At 37.8% G+C, this 16,809-nt stretch overlaps 2 protein-coding genes across 2 annotated transcripts; both read left to right on the plus strand.

Annotated features, from left to right (window-relative positions):
- Window positions 1-365: 365 nt before the first annotated feature.
- On the plus strand, window positions 366-2,999 carry LOC107585090 (mediator of RNA polymerase II transcription subunit 26-like). Its single transcript, XM_016271951.1, has 2 exons — window positions 366-498; window positions 992-2,999. The coding sequence occupies exons 1-2, from the start codon at window positions 433-435 to the stop codon at window positions 2,618-2,620; spliced, it is 1,695 nt and encodes a 564-aa protein (XP_016127437.1). The 5' UTR covers window positions 366-432; the 3' UTR covers window positions 2,621-2,999.
- Window positions 3,000-9,720: 6,721 nt separating this feature from the next.
- On the plus strand, window positions 9,721-14,621 carry cnn2 (calponin 2). Its single transcript, XM_016271963.1, has 7 exons — window positions 9,721-9,885; window positions 10,583-10,704; window positions 10,813-10,879; window positions 11,095-11,232; window positions 11,323-11,439; window positions 11,574-11,720; window positions 14,174-14,621. The coding sequence occupies exons 1-7, from the start codon at window positions 9,826-9,828 to the stop codon at window positions 14,441-14,443; spliced, it is 921 nt and encodes a 306-aa protein (XP_016127449.1). The 5' UTR covers window positions 9,721-9,825; the 3' UTR covers window positions 14,444-14,621.
- Window positions 14,622-16,809: the final 2,188 nt, after the last annotated feature.

Consider the following 16,809-nt stretch of genomic DNA (forward strand, 5'->3'; position numbering starts at 1 on the left):
CGGTCTATACCACTGTGGGTCATTCTGAAATTCATGCAGAAACATGCACCTCATTGCTAGGAGACGCTAGGTGACAAATGAAATGTGCTCTAAAATCTTCTCAAAATATCAATCGTTTGATATCCTCTGACTGGAAGGAGTCATAGTCTGGCGCTAAAAAGTCTGTGCTGCTCATCATGATTTTCTGTGAAATCTGTCAAAATCTGAAGACTGACTTTCAGCAACTAGCACTGACTTTGCCAGACAGCACATTAGGGAAGAATTCTAGCAAAGTTGATTAAGTGTATTCCAGTCGTGAGTTTGAACACTTCCTGCCTTTACAACATGATTCCAACATTCTTCTGTACCTATAATCTTACACAACATTTCGTTGTATTATGTCACATCAGGCTTGTATGTTAAATTGTCTGTCTTCCTGAACAGATCTGTAACATGGTTGCAGTTCTTGATGTTATCACCAATTTGGAGAAATATCCTATCACCAAAGAAGCACTTGAGGTTGGTAAAGATGTGCACTGATCATCAATAACATAATATCAATCTGCTTAAGACATGACGCATCAAATGCTCTTTCCGGGTCCAAGTCGCTACTATATTTCAAGCGTGATTACTGTCCTTGGTACATGGTGTACACTATTGTTTATAGGCTCAACTGGCTATTTCCCAGACAACAATATTTTACCAATTCAGAAAAGATAAAATTACTGTCTGGCTAACTGAGATTTTGTTACTGAAATAAAGGTTAGAATAATGGTTTTTCGGTAGTATAAAGAGCACCATGATTATGTATTAGCCCTGTTTGTTGTTTGCTGTTGGGATCTGATAGAGCGTTTGTACCCGGAAATGTCAGACTTATCAACCAGATAATATCTTGTCCATCATTACTCTTCATTAACACTGCATGGTATTAGTTTGACAGAAAAATGCTTTTTAAGAAGACTTGTAATAAGCAATTTTGAGACTTTTCTTTGATGTTTCCTTTTCAATGCAGGAAACCCGCTTGGGAAAGCTGATTAATGATGTGAGAAAGAAAACAAAGGATGAGGACCTTGCCAAACGTGCCAAGAAACTCCTGCGGAACTGGCAGAAGCTGATCGAGCCCGGCCAAAGTGACACTCCGGCGAGAGGAACGCCAAATGTCCCGGGTTCTGCCAATGGCGGTGCTCACCCCTGCCGGACAGACACGCCTCCAATGGTCCCCCCTCCGAGCAAGGTCGCTCCCGAGCTCAAAACCAGAAATGACATCCATAACACATACTCCCCAAAGGCAGAGAAATCCAGCAGCCGAAAACGGCGGGGGGAGCAAAGGGATAGTCCGCATCTGCTGGCCAAAATGACAAAGACGTCCCTTTACGAGCCAATGTATTCCTCTTCCCCACCATCAAATGGAATTAGGGGTAGCCCCGAGCCACTCCCAGATAAAGATGACGATGTATCATCTGACAGAATCCGCATGGAACACCTTGAGAATGACAGGCACAACAAAATCCCTGTCAACGCTGTGAAGCCTCATCCCAGCTCTCCGGGGCTTACCAAACTACCTAGCACTTCCTCCTTACTCAAAACATCAGTGTTGCAGCAGCACGCGAGAATGGACGGAGGTGGGCAGCATCAGCCCAAAAGCCCTCGGTACTCCTCGAGTCCGCGCAGCGTAACGCACGAGACGATGGCCAAGAGGTCTTCAACATATGCACCAAAAGGGACTCTCTCGAGCCCGGCTCAGAATTCAGCCCAAGTGCCCTCTCCTTTGCCCACGCTGCAGCCTTTAACGTCGCCGGCCCAGGTGTGCATCAGCGACGGTCCGTCATCTGTGGGGCTGGAAGGCTCGATGCACTTGCACAGATCGACGGATAGACTCTCCCAGCCCCCACACAGCACTGCAACACTGGAGCCGCTTTCCAACTCCTCGCTTACCACACACAGCTTAGAGGGCACGGAGACCAAGGGTGAGCGGGAGGGAGCAACCTCAAACTTGGAAGGCAAAAAGCGGAAGAAATACAGACCCAGAGATTACACTGTAAATCTTCAGGGGCAGTCCTCGGAGGACAGGGCCAAACCCGTGCGGTTAAAAGAGCGCAGGTTGACATTCGACCCGGTGACCGGACAGATTAAGCCCCTCACTCCGAAAGAATCCCACCATGATGTAGAGTGCCAAGGCCCGCCAATCGCAGAGCCTTCGGCGAGGACTGAGATGCCGCAGCAAAAGACCCCTACGTCAGTTCCCAACCCCTTTCAACAGACGAACTGGAAAGAGCTGTCTAGAAATGAAATCATTCAATCGTACCTTAACCTTCAGAGCAACGTTCTCACATCCTCTGGAGCACAGACCCACGGGGCACACTTTTTCATGACTGAATATTTGAAGCGAGAGGAACACGGCGTCAAAGAGTCCCGGAAAACGCACGCTTTAGTACCGAGCAGCTCCGTAACGGAACTACCCGGGGTGACTAGGGACGTAACGAACGAGGACCTTCTCAGAATACACAACGAACACTGGCCAGGCGTGAACGGTTGTTATGACACCAAGGGAGCCTGGTTTGATTGGACAGAGTGTATATCGTTGGATCCTCACGGCGATGAGAGTAAATTGAACATCCTGCCATATGTTTGCCTAGACTGAGAGAACAGAGCTTGGAAAAGTTTTCAATGTTCCCACTGTGAGTCGAAGGAGATCGAAGTAACTCTCCTCGTCACTTTGTACTAGGTTCGTCTTACAGGTGTAAAGAACGAACCAACGGCGGTTGTTCCGAGTTCAGTTTTCCACAAGAAAGAACTGAAGTGGCGTCCTGTTTGTAATGTGCTGCTACCAACGAGAATTTGCAAACAAGGGTTGTATATAATGGCTCGCAGGGATTTCACTGGGCCAGTTCTTGCACAACGTGTGAATAGGAGGGTCTGAGCAAGCATTGAGCAGTACAGATATGTTTAAAAGCAAGTCGAGAACATTTTTTGGCAGTTACAAAAAGCTTTATGTGACAAAGAATAAATTATAAAAGTTTCTTATCATGTATGCATCTATTTATTTGACTATTTTTGTTTTCCATATTTTTTTTTTCCTAGCAGAAGGTTATCCACTAAGATGTGCAGATAGATATGTTTGAGGCTTTTCTGTTTGCATCACACATTTGTCCCCTTATTTGTGATATACATGAGGCATATATAAATACAATTTTTTTTCCCACAGCGGCTCTCACATACGTGTGCTAATTGCAGTAGATACCGACATTCCATTCCGTCATTTCTCGCTTAACATTTCTTTCTCAATTTATTTAAATGTATGTGATTTTCATATGAGAGAAAAGCAATCTATTTTTAGATGTTAAATAAAACAATATTTTAAACAAATCTGTTTGCCTAGATAATTGTAAAAAGAAAAATATGGATAAATATGTCGAAAAAGAGAAAGTAGTCATGTACTAGAAGAAAACGCAGCGAATGGCCACAGAGGGTGCTACTTTTCATCTTCATACTGTGAGAACAGGAAAGCAAGAAAATGTTAATATGCTGGAAATATACTTGTTACCATTCCTTTAGATATTGTTTGCCTTACTGAAACCATTCAACAATGACTTTCTTATTTGAAGAGCCTTAGTGAATGTATGGCATTTAGACTTTTGTTCAGGTGGTACAGAAGGAAACACCTCTTGGCATCTGCCATATGGTCTTTTTTTTCTCATATGGACGCATTGTGCTATAAATGTGTCAATAAATATGCGCGTTATCCTGCTTGTCTGTACATAGTTCTTTTAATCCATGTAAAACCTTTCTAAGTCTTCATTTTTTTAAGTGAATGAAATTAATTTGGGAGGAAACAAAGCATTTTGAATGAAAGACCCAATCATTTGTGTTGCTGTTCACAGGCATCTATAGACCTAGATTTATAGGTTGTGGTCCTATTATTCATTCAGTGTTTTCAGTTTGACATTGATCGTGTTGTTTTTTTTTTTTTATTCAATATTATTTTAAATGCCTTGCCATTGTTTTGAAGACAAACGTCTTGTGAAGGGGGTGAAACCAATTTTCTGCCGACTTGCAAACACTGTGCTCTGCTACCTTTGTCCTACCAATGTGCCTTTGATGTAAAAAGTTTGGAAAGGCTTCCGCTAGCTTCACTTGGTTTCAAAAGTACAGCTTATGTTTTCTTAAAACCATGACAGATATTCCAGGGATATGCATCATTTTTGAAGCAAAGGCCATCTAAGAGCTCAACACTTGGTTAGGGTATTGCAAATATAATTTGCAATTTAAAACTAGAGGAGAGACTTCTTTGATCATTTTTGATCAGTATATTTGTTCAGTGTTTAACATCAGTCGTTTGTTCGAAAAAATAAAATGATCAAAACTCTTTGCAGCATGGTACCCTTTCTTCCATCAAGGTTACTTGTCCCAAACCTACATGATTGACATGTTCATGAGAGGAAAATCTATAATTTAATGTTTCCTTTTCAGGAAACGATTTGTAGTGCTAAATCAATCGATAGTAAACCAAATGTGTTGTGTTCCCTATGCAATATGCTTTTTGAGTGTTATTGTAATCTATTTGCTATTTGTGTCATGGAAACCCCTTTTAAATGAAGTTAACTAACCAAAAGTGGTTGCACTATACACACATACTCAATCTTGTCTTAAAGGGATAGTTCACCCAAAATGAAAATTCTTTCGTTTACTCACCCTCATGTCATTCCAAACCTGACTGGTTTACTTTCTTCTGCTGAACCCAACAGAAATGTTTGAAGAATGTTTCAGGTTCTTTAGCAGCTTTAGCCATTCACACAGAACACATTTTTGCTGTGAAAAACGGCACAAGCTTGCGCATCTTGCAGCATTTCGTGCTTGATGGGACATTGTAAAAAGGCATTGTTTGAATGGCCTCTTACACACCAAATTTTATTCCAAAGATGATAACTAATTATCATTCAAATTGTTTGAGAATAAGGAATTTTGCACCACAGCTTTAACAATAATGTCATTATCATGGTATTAACTTTCAGAAATATTTTTTCCAGTTGATTGAATCAGAATCCACTGAAATTTAAAGAGCTTCAGCATTTAAAATGGCAGATGACATCAACTGCAGCTTGCTTATAACAAAAATATGAACGGAATGGACACCAGTATAATTATGATTACAGTTATCTTTCTTTCTGTGAACAAGCCTTTAGTCAACATTTAAAAGAATAGTTCACTCTCAGGCCATTTAAGATGTATATGAGTTTGTTTCTTCATAGCAACAGGTACATTTCTGATGAAAATGAGAAATTTACAACCCCAATTCCAGAGAAGTTGGGACTTTTTGTAAAAATCAGTAAAATCAAGAATCTGTGATTTGTTCATTCTCGTTAACTTTTATTTAATTGACAAAAGTACAAAGAAAACATTTCCAAAGTTTTCAATGACCAACGTAAATGTATTTTGTAAATATGAACAAATTTTGATTTTGATGGCTGCAACACACTCCAAAAAAGTTGGGACAGAGGCACGTTTAACTGTGTCGCATCAACTTTCCATTTAATTACAATGTTTCATTGTTTGGGAACAATTAAGGATACTAATTGTTAAAGTTTTGCAAGCAACATTTTTGTCCAGTCTCTCTTGAAACAAGGCTGAAGATGCTCATCAGTCTGTGATTGTCATTGTCTGATTCGCCATTTCATGACTGGTTATACATTTTCAATAGGAGTACCAAAGTTTTCAATGACCAACGTAAATGTATTTTGTAAATATGAACAAATTTTGATTTTGATGGCTGCAACACACTCCAAAAAAGTTGGGACAGAGGCACGTTTAACTGTGTCGCATCAACTTTCCTTTTAATTACAATGTTTCATTGTTTGGGAACAATTAAGGATACTAATTGTTAAAGTTTTGCAAGCAACATTTTTGTCCAGTCTCTCTTGAAACAAGGCTGAAGATGCTCAGCAGTCTGTGATTGTCATTGTCTGATTCGCCATTTCATGACTGGTTATACATTTTCAATAGGAGTCAGATCTGGACTGCAGGCAGGCCAGTCTAGCACATTCACTGAGTCCACGAAAGCACGCTGTTGTAGCACATGCAGATTGAGAGCTGGCATTGTCTTGATCTAATAACCATGGACTTGCCATGAAAGACATCATCTGGACTCCAATATATGCCTCCATGTCAATGCTACCTTCACACATATGCAAGTCACCCATGCCGTTTGCACTGATGCAATACCATGACTAGTGGTCGACCGATACTGGTTTTTTGACAGCCGATGCTGATATCTTGGAAAGCAGGGTGGCCGATGGCCGATATAATTTTATTTAATATTTAAGAAATTTGAAAATGGATTAAAAAATAAATGTGTAAAATAAACATGATTATACTTTAAATGACAGTATTTTTCACAAATATTTAATAAAAATATAATTAAAAAGGAAGTAAACACTGTAACCAACAGGGCACTCAGTATTCTGGGAAGTTTGTGTGCATTGGGAATCACATTTTTTCAAATAAAGCCAAGGTAACGCTCATTTTACATACAGCACACAGTGAATATGACATTGGGCAAAAGCATGAAGCACAGCATAATTGAATTTAATGTGAATAAAATAAAAATCACCAAAAAATTATTTAAAAAAAAACCTACATAAAAAAATCATAAAAATGGACCAATATAAGCTTTCTGGACCAAAAATAAAATTTGTGTCATTTTTGGCCTTCGGGTCATTTTGACCCGCGAGGGACACTTTTGTTATAGGTTCGATAGGGACCGATGAGTTTGTCGATCGCACGTCTCAGTGAAGCTGAACTCTCCGCCTGTCCGCATTCAATTTGCACGGACCTACCATCATGCAGAGTACACGCGATCGTGCAGGATACAAATGCACACTTCATAAGATCTCACAGCTGGATTCGACTAAAAGATTGCAAGGTTTTTGAAATTAGATGTTCATTAGTCATTCAAAGATTTGTTTAAATTATATAAATGCGTATTTGCTGAATGCTGACAGTAAACGAGAAAGTATTATAATGTTTTCCTTTCTATTACTAACAATATAAAAGCAATCGTTATAATACTTTTTTTGTATACATTTTAATTCCTTTGTTTAACAGTTCTATCTGATTATTAGACAGACTTCTGTCCGTGGACAGAACTGTTAACGACGACACGAACAAGAGGGAGAATGTGAGCACTGTGTGTTCAGGCGCTGCCGTTCTCAGCGCCGTCAAAATAAAAGTCCCGCCACGAACGATGTCGATATTTGAAAAATGCCAAATATTACCACTAACCATGACATATGTTTGCTTTTGCATCTGTCACTGATGAAAGTCTGGATGGTCCCTTTGGTCTTTGGGACTGAGAACTCGAAATCCATTTTTTTCAGAAACAAGTTGAAATGTGGACTCATTTGAGCACAGCACACCTTTCCACTGTCTTTCTGTCTATCTGAGATGAGCTCTGGCACAGAGAACCCGGCAGCATCGCTGCATAAAATTGTTGTATAGCTTTTTCCTAGACCTAGAGTAACAGAGTTTCAAGTTGCATTTATTGATGTAGCAGCAGACTGTTATGTGACAGCAGTTTTCTGAAGTACTCCTGAGCCCATGTGGCTATATTTAACATGACGGTTTCTTATGCAATGCTATCTGAGGGCTCAAAGGTCAAGCACATTCAACTGACGTTTCCTGCCTTGCCCTACATGCAGGCCCGGCACCAGAGGGACTTCCCTGTGTCCCCCCTCCGGACCGAGGGGGACAGCCGGACTTTAGTTTCATATGTAAAATAGTCTAACTGATTGCTTTTAGATGGAAAACCTCCTGGTCTAGTATCTGTTTCTTCGTAATAATAGCATAACGAAATAGATTTGGCAAACAATCCAGTGTATCTGCCCTTCTGTTTTGGAAAGCGACAAATTATTCTACAATGCATTTTCGCAGAGGGGAGCAAAGTAGCCAATCACAGACATTTATTTCTACAACGCATTGGGCAGTCAGATGTGTTTAGTTTGGAATCCACGCACTCACCTCTTTTTGTCCGGTGCTGAGTTCTATCATGCTCGTAACTTCATTAAAAAAAGTTTCATTGTGTGGTCACATTCATTGGTTAAAACGGGACTTTGTGAGATTGTGATGAATGAGTGACAGATTTTAATAAATATAAAAGGAGCACTCTTTCCATGCTGTATACGCTAATATATTCAGAATTTAAATAAAACGTGTTTATCATGCTTGGCAAGCGGCCACGTACGACACAGAGATAGCTAACTACTACATATAGAACAAGATAATAGCCTAATTTCAGAAGCACAAAGTGATGTGATTCTGCAACCGAGCCTGGTCAAAACGCAGGATTTAGGTAAGGAAACGGTAATTAATTATTTGTATTGGCTGCCGTGCCAAATTATGCACCTGCTTGCTTTTCTGTTTAATTTAAGGGTTTTTGTGAACGTATATGCTTTAATAACAAATAATTGTAACATTTTACAATAAGGTAAATGTTACTGTAATAAATGTCAATGTATTAAAGTGTTAGTTAATTATTGTAAAGTGTTACCCAAATTTTGAGCGTTCACTTGAAACTAAGCGCACTTACTGCTTACTGTGAACTGTTTCAAAACAGTTTAAAGTGGATATTCTATAACCTTTTCACTTTTATTTTGCCTCTGTCCCAACTTTTTTGGAATGTGTTACAGCCATCAAAATTTGTTCATATTTACAAAATGCATTTATGTTGGTCAGTGAAAACTTTGAAAATGTTTTCTTTGTACTTTTGTCAATTAAATCAAAGTAAAGAGAATGAACAAATCACAGATTCTTGATTTTATTGCATTTTTACAAAACGTCCCAACTTCTCTGGAATTGGGGTTGTAACTTGTAGCATTACATCACTTGCCCATCGATGCTCATGCTCATGCTCAGCAATGAAGCATCACAATAATCCACAAGTAATCAGTTCAATTACTGGCTTGTGCTGCGTGTTTGTAATAGACAACTCCATCAAGACGTGTTTAACTAGTCGCTTCCAGTCCTCCAATCCTAATAAATTGTCTGAATCGGGAGAGGAATTTGCACAGATCAAGCACCATTTACAAGCAAAAACAGTCCAGTACAGTTCTAAACAAATATGTCGGTTAGAATTTGATGTGCGATTGCCACAGGGGATGGACTTTTTCACTTGGGGAAGCCTTATTAAGGTTAATGGACTGGTGTTTTGGCCAGAAGTGATGGTTTAAAGTTAAAATGCTTTAATGGTGGATTTGTATACAAACAGTTTTCACTTCACAGAACATTTACAGATGGATTGACTTGAGTTGTGGATTATTGTGATGTTTTTTTCCAGCTGTTTGCACTCTCAGGCCACCCATTCACTGCAGATGATTCATTGGTGAGCAAGTGATGTAATGCTAAATTTCTGTTTTGATGAAGAAACAAATTCATCTACTTCTTGGATGGCCAAGTCCTGTATTGCATTGCTTCCTCAGCATTTCAGAGAAATATTTTATGAATGCAAGTGACATCATTCAGTAGCCTGCCTTATTCCCAGAGATGACTCGTTCCTCAGCTACCGCGAGTCTGGAATACCAGGATGGACACAGGGATACTCCCATTGTAAAGGAATTTGGTACTTTAGTGCCATATATGGAGTTTTTGATATCAATCAGGACCAAGAAGGCCAAAAGGAGGCGGAGTCTGTATTGAGCGCGCGTTCTCATTGGTGGCGAGGTAACCGAAGGGAAGTTCTGGATCTAATTATGCTAAAATAGTAAAGCAGACAAAACTATCAAACTTTATCCGAAGTCTTTCTTTCGGTTCCTGACAATCTGTTTTGCAACTGTGGCTGCTCTTGTAGCTGACACAATGTCTTCGCAGTTCAACAGAGGTCCAGCATACGGGTTTTCAGCAGAAGTGAAAAGCAAGGTACGTGGAATAATTAACAAACTAGTTTAAAGCATTCGTTAAAACATAGACATGTTTTGTTTGCCGCGTTGTAGCTCTTATGCAATAGAAATCGCTCCGTCTCATTCTGTTGCATCTAAAGTTGATCAACAAAAGTTTCCTAAACTTCCTGTAGTGTTAACATGGAACACACGTGTTGCGATACAAGGTTAAATATCAATCGTGCTTCATATAATGCAGATTTCATTATATTAATTGATGGCAACTGGCTGTCAAGTTAAAGCAAGTAAAACGCAAAAGAAGTCGCGGAAACGGCAAAGAAATGTCTAAGTACTCTTGGGGCGTTGCCTCCAGTGCTCAAATATCTTGTTATTGTAATCTGGCCTGAAAAACACGCAGCTTGTGCTCACAATAAAGCTGCTGCTGGTTCACATTCCTCTCCCTGATTGTGGTTGATGTGATTTTTAGCACTCTAGTATCAGTTAGCAGTCCTGACGTTAGTTAGATAGGCCTTTGATTTCCTTATTTTGATGTTTGACTATATATATAAAGTCATAAATGTAATTATATCACTCACCTACATGTTGCTTCTTTTTATATCGTGGGGCATTGAAGAAATTATAATGTAGATGTTGTGTTCTTATTGAAATAATGAGCATAGAGCTGTATTATAGTCTGATTGTAGTGTGTTTTTCCCCCCCCCCCCCCCCCCCACTAGATTGCACAGAAATATGACCCCCAGAAAGAGGAAGAGTTACGAATTTGGATCGAGGGCATTACTGGGCGCTCAATTGGAGATGACTTTCAGAAAGGGTTAAAAAACGGTGTCATACTCTGCGAGTAAGTTTGTGTTTCAGTGCTTTCAATGTGGCCTCCCATCATGTCTTTTCAAAGGTAATTGCACAACACAACCTTGCGTAACCTTGAGGTCTTGATGTTTCCTTAAAGGCTCATAAACAAACTTCAGCCAGGGTCTGTGAAAAAGATCAACCAGTCATCGCAAAACTGGCATCAGGTGAGCTGACCATTTCCACTTCTCTAAAATGTTTATTCCTGAATGCTTTAGTAAAGCTAGAGACATTGAACTATTGATGTTCTGACATTGAACTTTTTTTTTTAAACCGTTGTTTGTTGTGTTTATTTAAACTGCTGATAAGATTGCAGAACCTTCTTGTTGTAGAAGGTTATTTTTTTTGTCTGTTTGCATTCAGCTATTTTATTCTGTTGCAGCTGGAGAACCTGACCAACTTCATTAAAGCGATCACCACCTACGGGCTCAAGCCTCATGATATTTTTGAAGCCAATGATCTGTTTGAGAACGGAAACATGACACAGGTTCAGACCACCCTCCTGGCTCTTGCTGGCATGGTAAGCCCTGTTGAATCATATAATTTCACAGGAGAACAGCCTAACTCTGATATTTCAGTCTGTAATTAGAGTTTCTCCCTGTGTTTACAGGCTAAAACCAAGGGCATCCACTCAAGTGTAGACATTGGAGTGAAGTATGCAGAGAGACAGGAGAGGGCATTTGATGAGGAGAAAATGAAAGCCGGACAATGTGTCATTGGATTACAGGTATGAGTTTCTGTTAGTTTAAACCATCTGAATATGAGTCACAATTATTTACCATTTGTAATACAGAACTGATTCGGCTTAACCTGGAAAGTACCATGACAATGTTTGTAGCTCACTTGCATATCTTTTAATAGATGGGAACAAATAAATGTGCAAGTCAAGCTGGAATGAATGCCTATGGAACCAGAAGACACCTGTATGATCCCAAGTCACACATTCTACCACCAATGGACCATTCAACCATCAGTCTGCAGATGGGCACAAACAAGGGTGCTAGCCAAGTAAGTACTAACCTCCCTGTGTCCCATGATATTGCTTACTCATTCTGATCAGTGGTGTCATTGTTAACTGAAATTGAAACCATCAAAAAGCACGAAATTATGCTGAAATAAAATATAAATATTAGATGGAAAAATGTTCAGCTTAAAAATTAAACAAATTTTGGAAACGTTGTCACTAACTGATGTAAAATAAGTTTGAAGAACCAAAAATACTAAAGCAGCTAAATGGAAATATTAAAAGATAGTTTTTGTTTTCCTTTTTTACTTTAAAAAAGCATTAAAAGAAATTAAATTGGACTGAAATTAGGCCACTAACTGGTGTAAAATGTTTGAAGAACCAAAATTACTAAAAGTAAACTACAGCTCAATGGAAATATAAAAAAAAACAACGTTTTTACTTTTAAGTAAAAAGACTGAAATGAAATGGATTAAAAAGTTAAACTTTTTAATATTCCAAAGTTTTGGAACTGTTGCTAAACTAAACTAAAATACAATATATTTAAGTACTACAATTACTAAAATCTGAAAAGTAAATTTAAAACTAAATGGAATATTAAAAAAAATAATGACAAACACATTCTTATCGCTCATTTTCTGCCCATCTCATTTGTATCAGTGTTGTTATTAATTAAAACTATTAAAAAGTGTTTTCATTAACTGAAATAAAGCTGAAATGAATAAATATTAGATGAAAATGTTTGAAATGTTTTAAAAAATATATATATATATATATAAAAGCTAATTCTAGGGATGCACCGGTATCGGGCCCGATACTGAGCTCCTGTACTCATACACGTTAAAATACGCCAATACCACACGGCATGTGATAAGTGCCATATTCAGACAAAGAAACACAGACAGCAGAATGGAGTTATTATATGGAGTTGCGCCAGCTGGTAAGCATATCACGCTGAGTGGATTGAGCATGCGGCGGCGCAGATGCGTGAGCTTGTCGAGTGAACATCCCTTTCTCAAAGACATCACTGGAAAGCTTGTAGTTCGGTCGGATATGTCAAAAAGAAGTAAGTAAAACAATGCACAAGTTACTTAATGGTAGGGAGAGGGAGAGAGCGCGCACTTCTGTTGTGTGATCTTTACTGATGTTCGCTCACTTAGCACGCATCATTTGGATTAAAACTAAATCGTAAATATAAGACCATTTATAGGGGCATTCACTATAAACGTCATTTATTTTCATTTAAATTCGAATTTCTGGCGAAAGTGAAACTAACAGCCGGTGTGAAATGCGCTAGGCTGTACTGTACTTGTCCCTCTCATTCTGCACCAGTACAAATACGTGTTTTGCTTGCTTGAGCGTTTCTGCATTATATGAGTGGCTTTGGAAAATAAATCGCTGCACGTTTCAGATGGGGAAAAAAACGCGACTTCTATTTATGAAAATATCACAGGTAGGAGATTTATAGCGAGTGGTTCCCTGCATTATTACAGCAAATCGCGTGATTACAGTTTACTAAGCCGCTGCAATGGAGCAGCTCTAATGCTATTAAATTAAAGATGAAGGCTACCATAGAGAGAGAAAAAATTAACTGTGAAAATAACAAAAACTTGTAAAATACATTTTAATGGGCATAATTAAGTGTGAAAATAACAGAAGGATATACAGTCAAACCAAAAATTATTCAGAGACCAAATATGATTTGATTTTTTTTTTTTTTTACTAGTGTGTAGGACACTATAGTTTATTTATGTAAGTGAGGATGGCAAAATAAACTAAACTGTGATATATATATATATATATATATATATATATATATATATTATACCCAAAAATTCTTTATACAGTGGCCTAACAGTAAAATTTATACAAATATGGGACCAAAAATTATTCCGACCGAGTCTGGGAAAAAATTGCTGTTCAGGTTTGCATGAAGCTGGATGACAGCATGCCCAGGAGACTATGCTGTCATTAAGGCTAAGGGTCACCCGACAAAGTATTGATAGTTGTGTAAATATTGACAGCTGTCTGAATAATTTTTGGTTTATTGTAATCCATTACATACCTTTCTATCAAAGTTATCTGACATTATCAAGCTGAATTTGTTCTGACACAGTTTAACTCTGAGTTCTTGTCATATTTATTACCATTTTCTAAACTATAGCGAATAAACTGTGATAATGTGAGAAATGTTGAAGGTGTCTGAATACATTTTGGTTTGACTGTATCTATTTGATAAATGAAGTTAACCAACTAACATTATGCATACTCTTTTGGTTTCTGTACCCAATATTTAAAAAATGTGCAAATGCAATGAAAATATTGGTATCGGTACTCGGTATCGGCAAGTACCAAAAATAAAAGTATCGTATCGGGCGAGTACTGGAAAAAGTGGTAACGATGCATCCCTAGCTAATTCAAAATATCAATAAACACAATAATAATAATAATAGTAGTATATGAATAATATTAAATAACTCTCATCTTTTTGGTATAGTCTGGTATGACAGCTCCAGGAACACGTCGTGCCATCTACGACCAGAAATTAGGCACTGACAAGTGTGACAACTCCACAATGTCTCTACAAATGGGCTATGCTCAAGGCGCCAACCAAAGCGGGCAGAATTTCGGGCTTGGCCGTCAGATCTATGATGCCAAGTACTGCCCCAAAGGTGCACCCAGCGCAAGCGGAGAAGCTGACACTGGCTACATGGATTACCAAGACGAGGGCTACCAGGGTTATCAGGCTGACGGTCAAGATTACTGAAACAACCAATCGCAGGCATTGAGTCTCAATAAGAAGCTAAAGGGAAGTTGATACTTCCTTGTAAACAAAAGACCCAAAGCATTCCATTACACCACAGTGAGCGTGCCATCTGTCGGATAGTGGTGATAGTGACCAATATTAAACATCACTTATGTTTTAAGTATAAACATGTTTTTTTTTTTTTTTAAATAAACATTGTTTTATTAATTTGAAGCGAGAGCCTTGCACAACATATCAGTTAAGTGTTATGTTTATTGATACTTCTTGTATTTTATATGGTTCAAGTGACAGTCATTTAATTGCACAACCACTATAATAATATTTAGTATTTCCTTAATTGTTTAAGTTTTTATTTGATTCATTTTTGGTGAGAATGCTGATCTCTACTTTGTTGTTAAACACAAGTATGACGGGGGTTATTGTGAAGTTATTCACATAATCCCAAATAATTGTATTTATTTTTTTTCTGTTTTAATCAAGCTGTTGTGAAGAAATTTGATATTATGTACGAGAGAGCGTTACGTGAGCCTGATTCATTATTTGAACATGCTCAGGGGTTTAAAATCACTTTTTCTTGTCAGTTGAGCATATGAAGGTGAAGTTTTGCTGTTACAGTTGAAAGGTGAAAAGTTAAACTAGTGAGGGTTTATATAAGACAAACCTTTACTGCAGTTACATGGTCCATTGTGTTAATTTAAGAGCTTTTTTCCCCCCCAGTAATATTTTGTTATTGTGATTTTAGGCTGGAAAGTGAGAGCACATTCTTGACATGCACAAAAAGGAAGGGTTCATCTATCATTTCAGCAGCTTTTTTTTTGAGTCATTTCTGCTTTTGACATTCTAAATATTATACTTCATCACTTGATTAGAGGAGATGAATGTGTTTTATGTTTTATAATACACTTTATTGTCGCACTGGCAATCTGTAATGTGTTTTATAGAGTTAATCTTTGTATTAGTGTTTCATATTCTCATCAAATATTTTACAGTTCGCTTAGCCAGAACAACTGGAGCTTGTCTTGTTTTCTTTGGATTATAGTATTGTGAAAGGAAATGGAAGTATAACATTGTGAGCCTTGAACATTCCAAATTAGGAACTGGATTCACTACTATTTTTTTTCCACAGTATTTGTTCTCATTCCAAATGACACTTTGTACTAGACATTGGAAATTTTAGGTCTGCTCAGATAAATCACATAAATGGATATATCTGTGTATGCTTAACACTTGTTTTTTACTTTTCTTATGGAATAAGCTGGTTAGATGGATGTATTAAAGACTGGGTTCATAATAAAATATGATGAACAACAGTTACTGTTGTCATGAATCATTCTCTCCGAAAACTTGAAAATGAAACAAAGCAAGTATGTCATTTTCAGTCCTGTGAAAGAGGAACGTTTGCAGTCTTTTGAACCAAATGCTTATTTCACAATCCTGGATCCATAATTAATGATCCAGTCAGTCAAATAATCAAGCAGTGCTGAGTCAGCTAAGCATTTATGTATTATTACATACTCTTTGGATTTGAGAAAAAGAGGGCTCGTCTCAAAAACTGTCTAAATGTGTACGTAAAATACGTAATACTGCCATCATTTGGTAATGAGTGAGAATGACAGCATAAGCTACACAATATCAAGAATATGCTATTATAAAGCACCTGCTAAAAAAATTATATATTTGAATAATTATATCATATTTAACTTTTTTAAAACTTTTATTTTGTTTAACAAATGGTCTGTGAAAGGTGTGCAAAAACAGGATGCAGAATTAGCCTAAATTAAACTCACTCAATAAGGGTTACCTTGTAATAGAGGGCTTGTAATATGGTTGAAAGATTCTAAATATTATAAAGCTAAATATTACAGTTTTTATTAATAAATTCAATATATTTTACTGCAAACTACTCTGTCGATATTGTGACTTTGGTTTGGTCGCTTGCACCAGGTGGCGCTGCTTAACAAGATCTCTCTAGCTTCTCCAGTTTTTGCTGCCTGAGGTTGCAATATGTTTTTACAATTTCACTTTGTCTTCACATGTGCAGATTTGTGCTTTTAATGCCTTACTTGTGCCTCTTCTCAAACAGGCCTGCTGTGAGCTTGTCAGAATGAATGTCTTCCTGCTAATGAAATGCTACATTCCATGTTGACAAGCCGCTCACCTCCTCAAGCTTCAGATTGATTTATCTTCATGACTCCTGTTGAAGCAGGTAGATTAAAGCTCAATCTGCCATACATACAATATTATTCAAACATTATACTACACATGTAATCTGTACACTTTCTTACACTTCTGTGGAACGCAAAAGAAGTATTTTGAAGAATAAGAACCAAACCGTTTTGGTTACCATTGACATCCATTGTGTGGTT

This window comes from Sinocyclocheilus grahami, unplaced genomic scaffold (assembly GCF_001515645.1).
Source record: "Sinocyclocheilus grahami isolate Dianchi unplaced genomic scaffold, SAMN03320097.WGS_v1.1 scaffold5.1, whole genome shotgun sequence".
In the NCBI taxonomy this organism is placed as follows: Eukaryota; Metazoa; Chordata; class Actinopteri; order Cypriniformes; family Cyprinidae; genus Sinocyclocheilus; species Sinocyclocheilus grahami.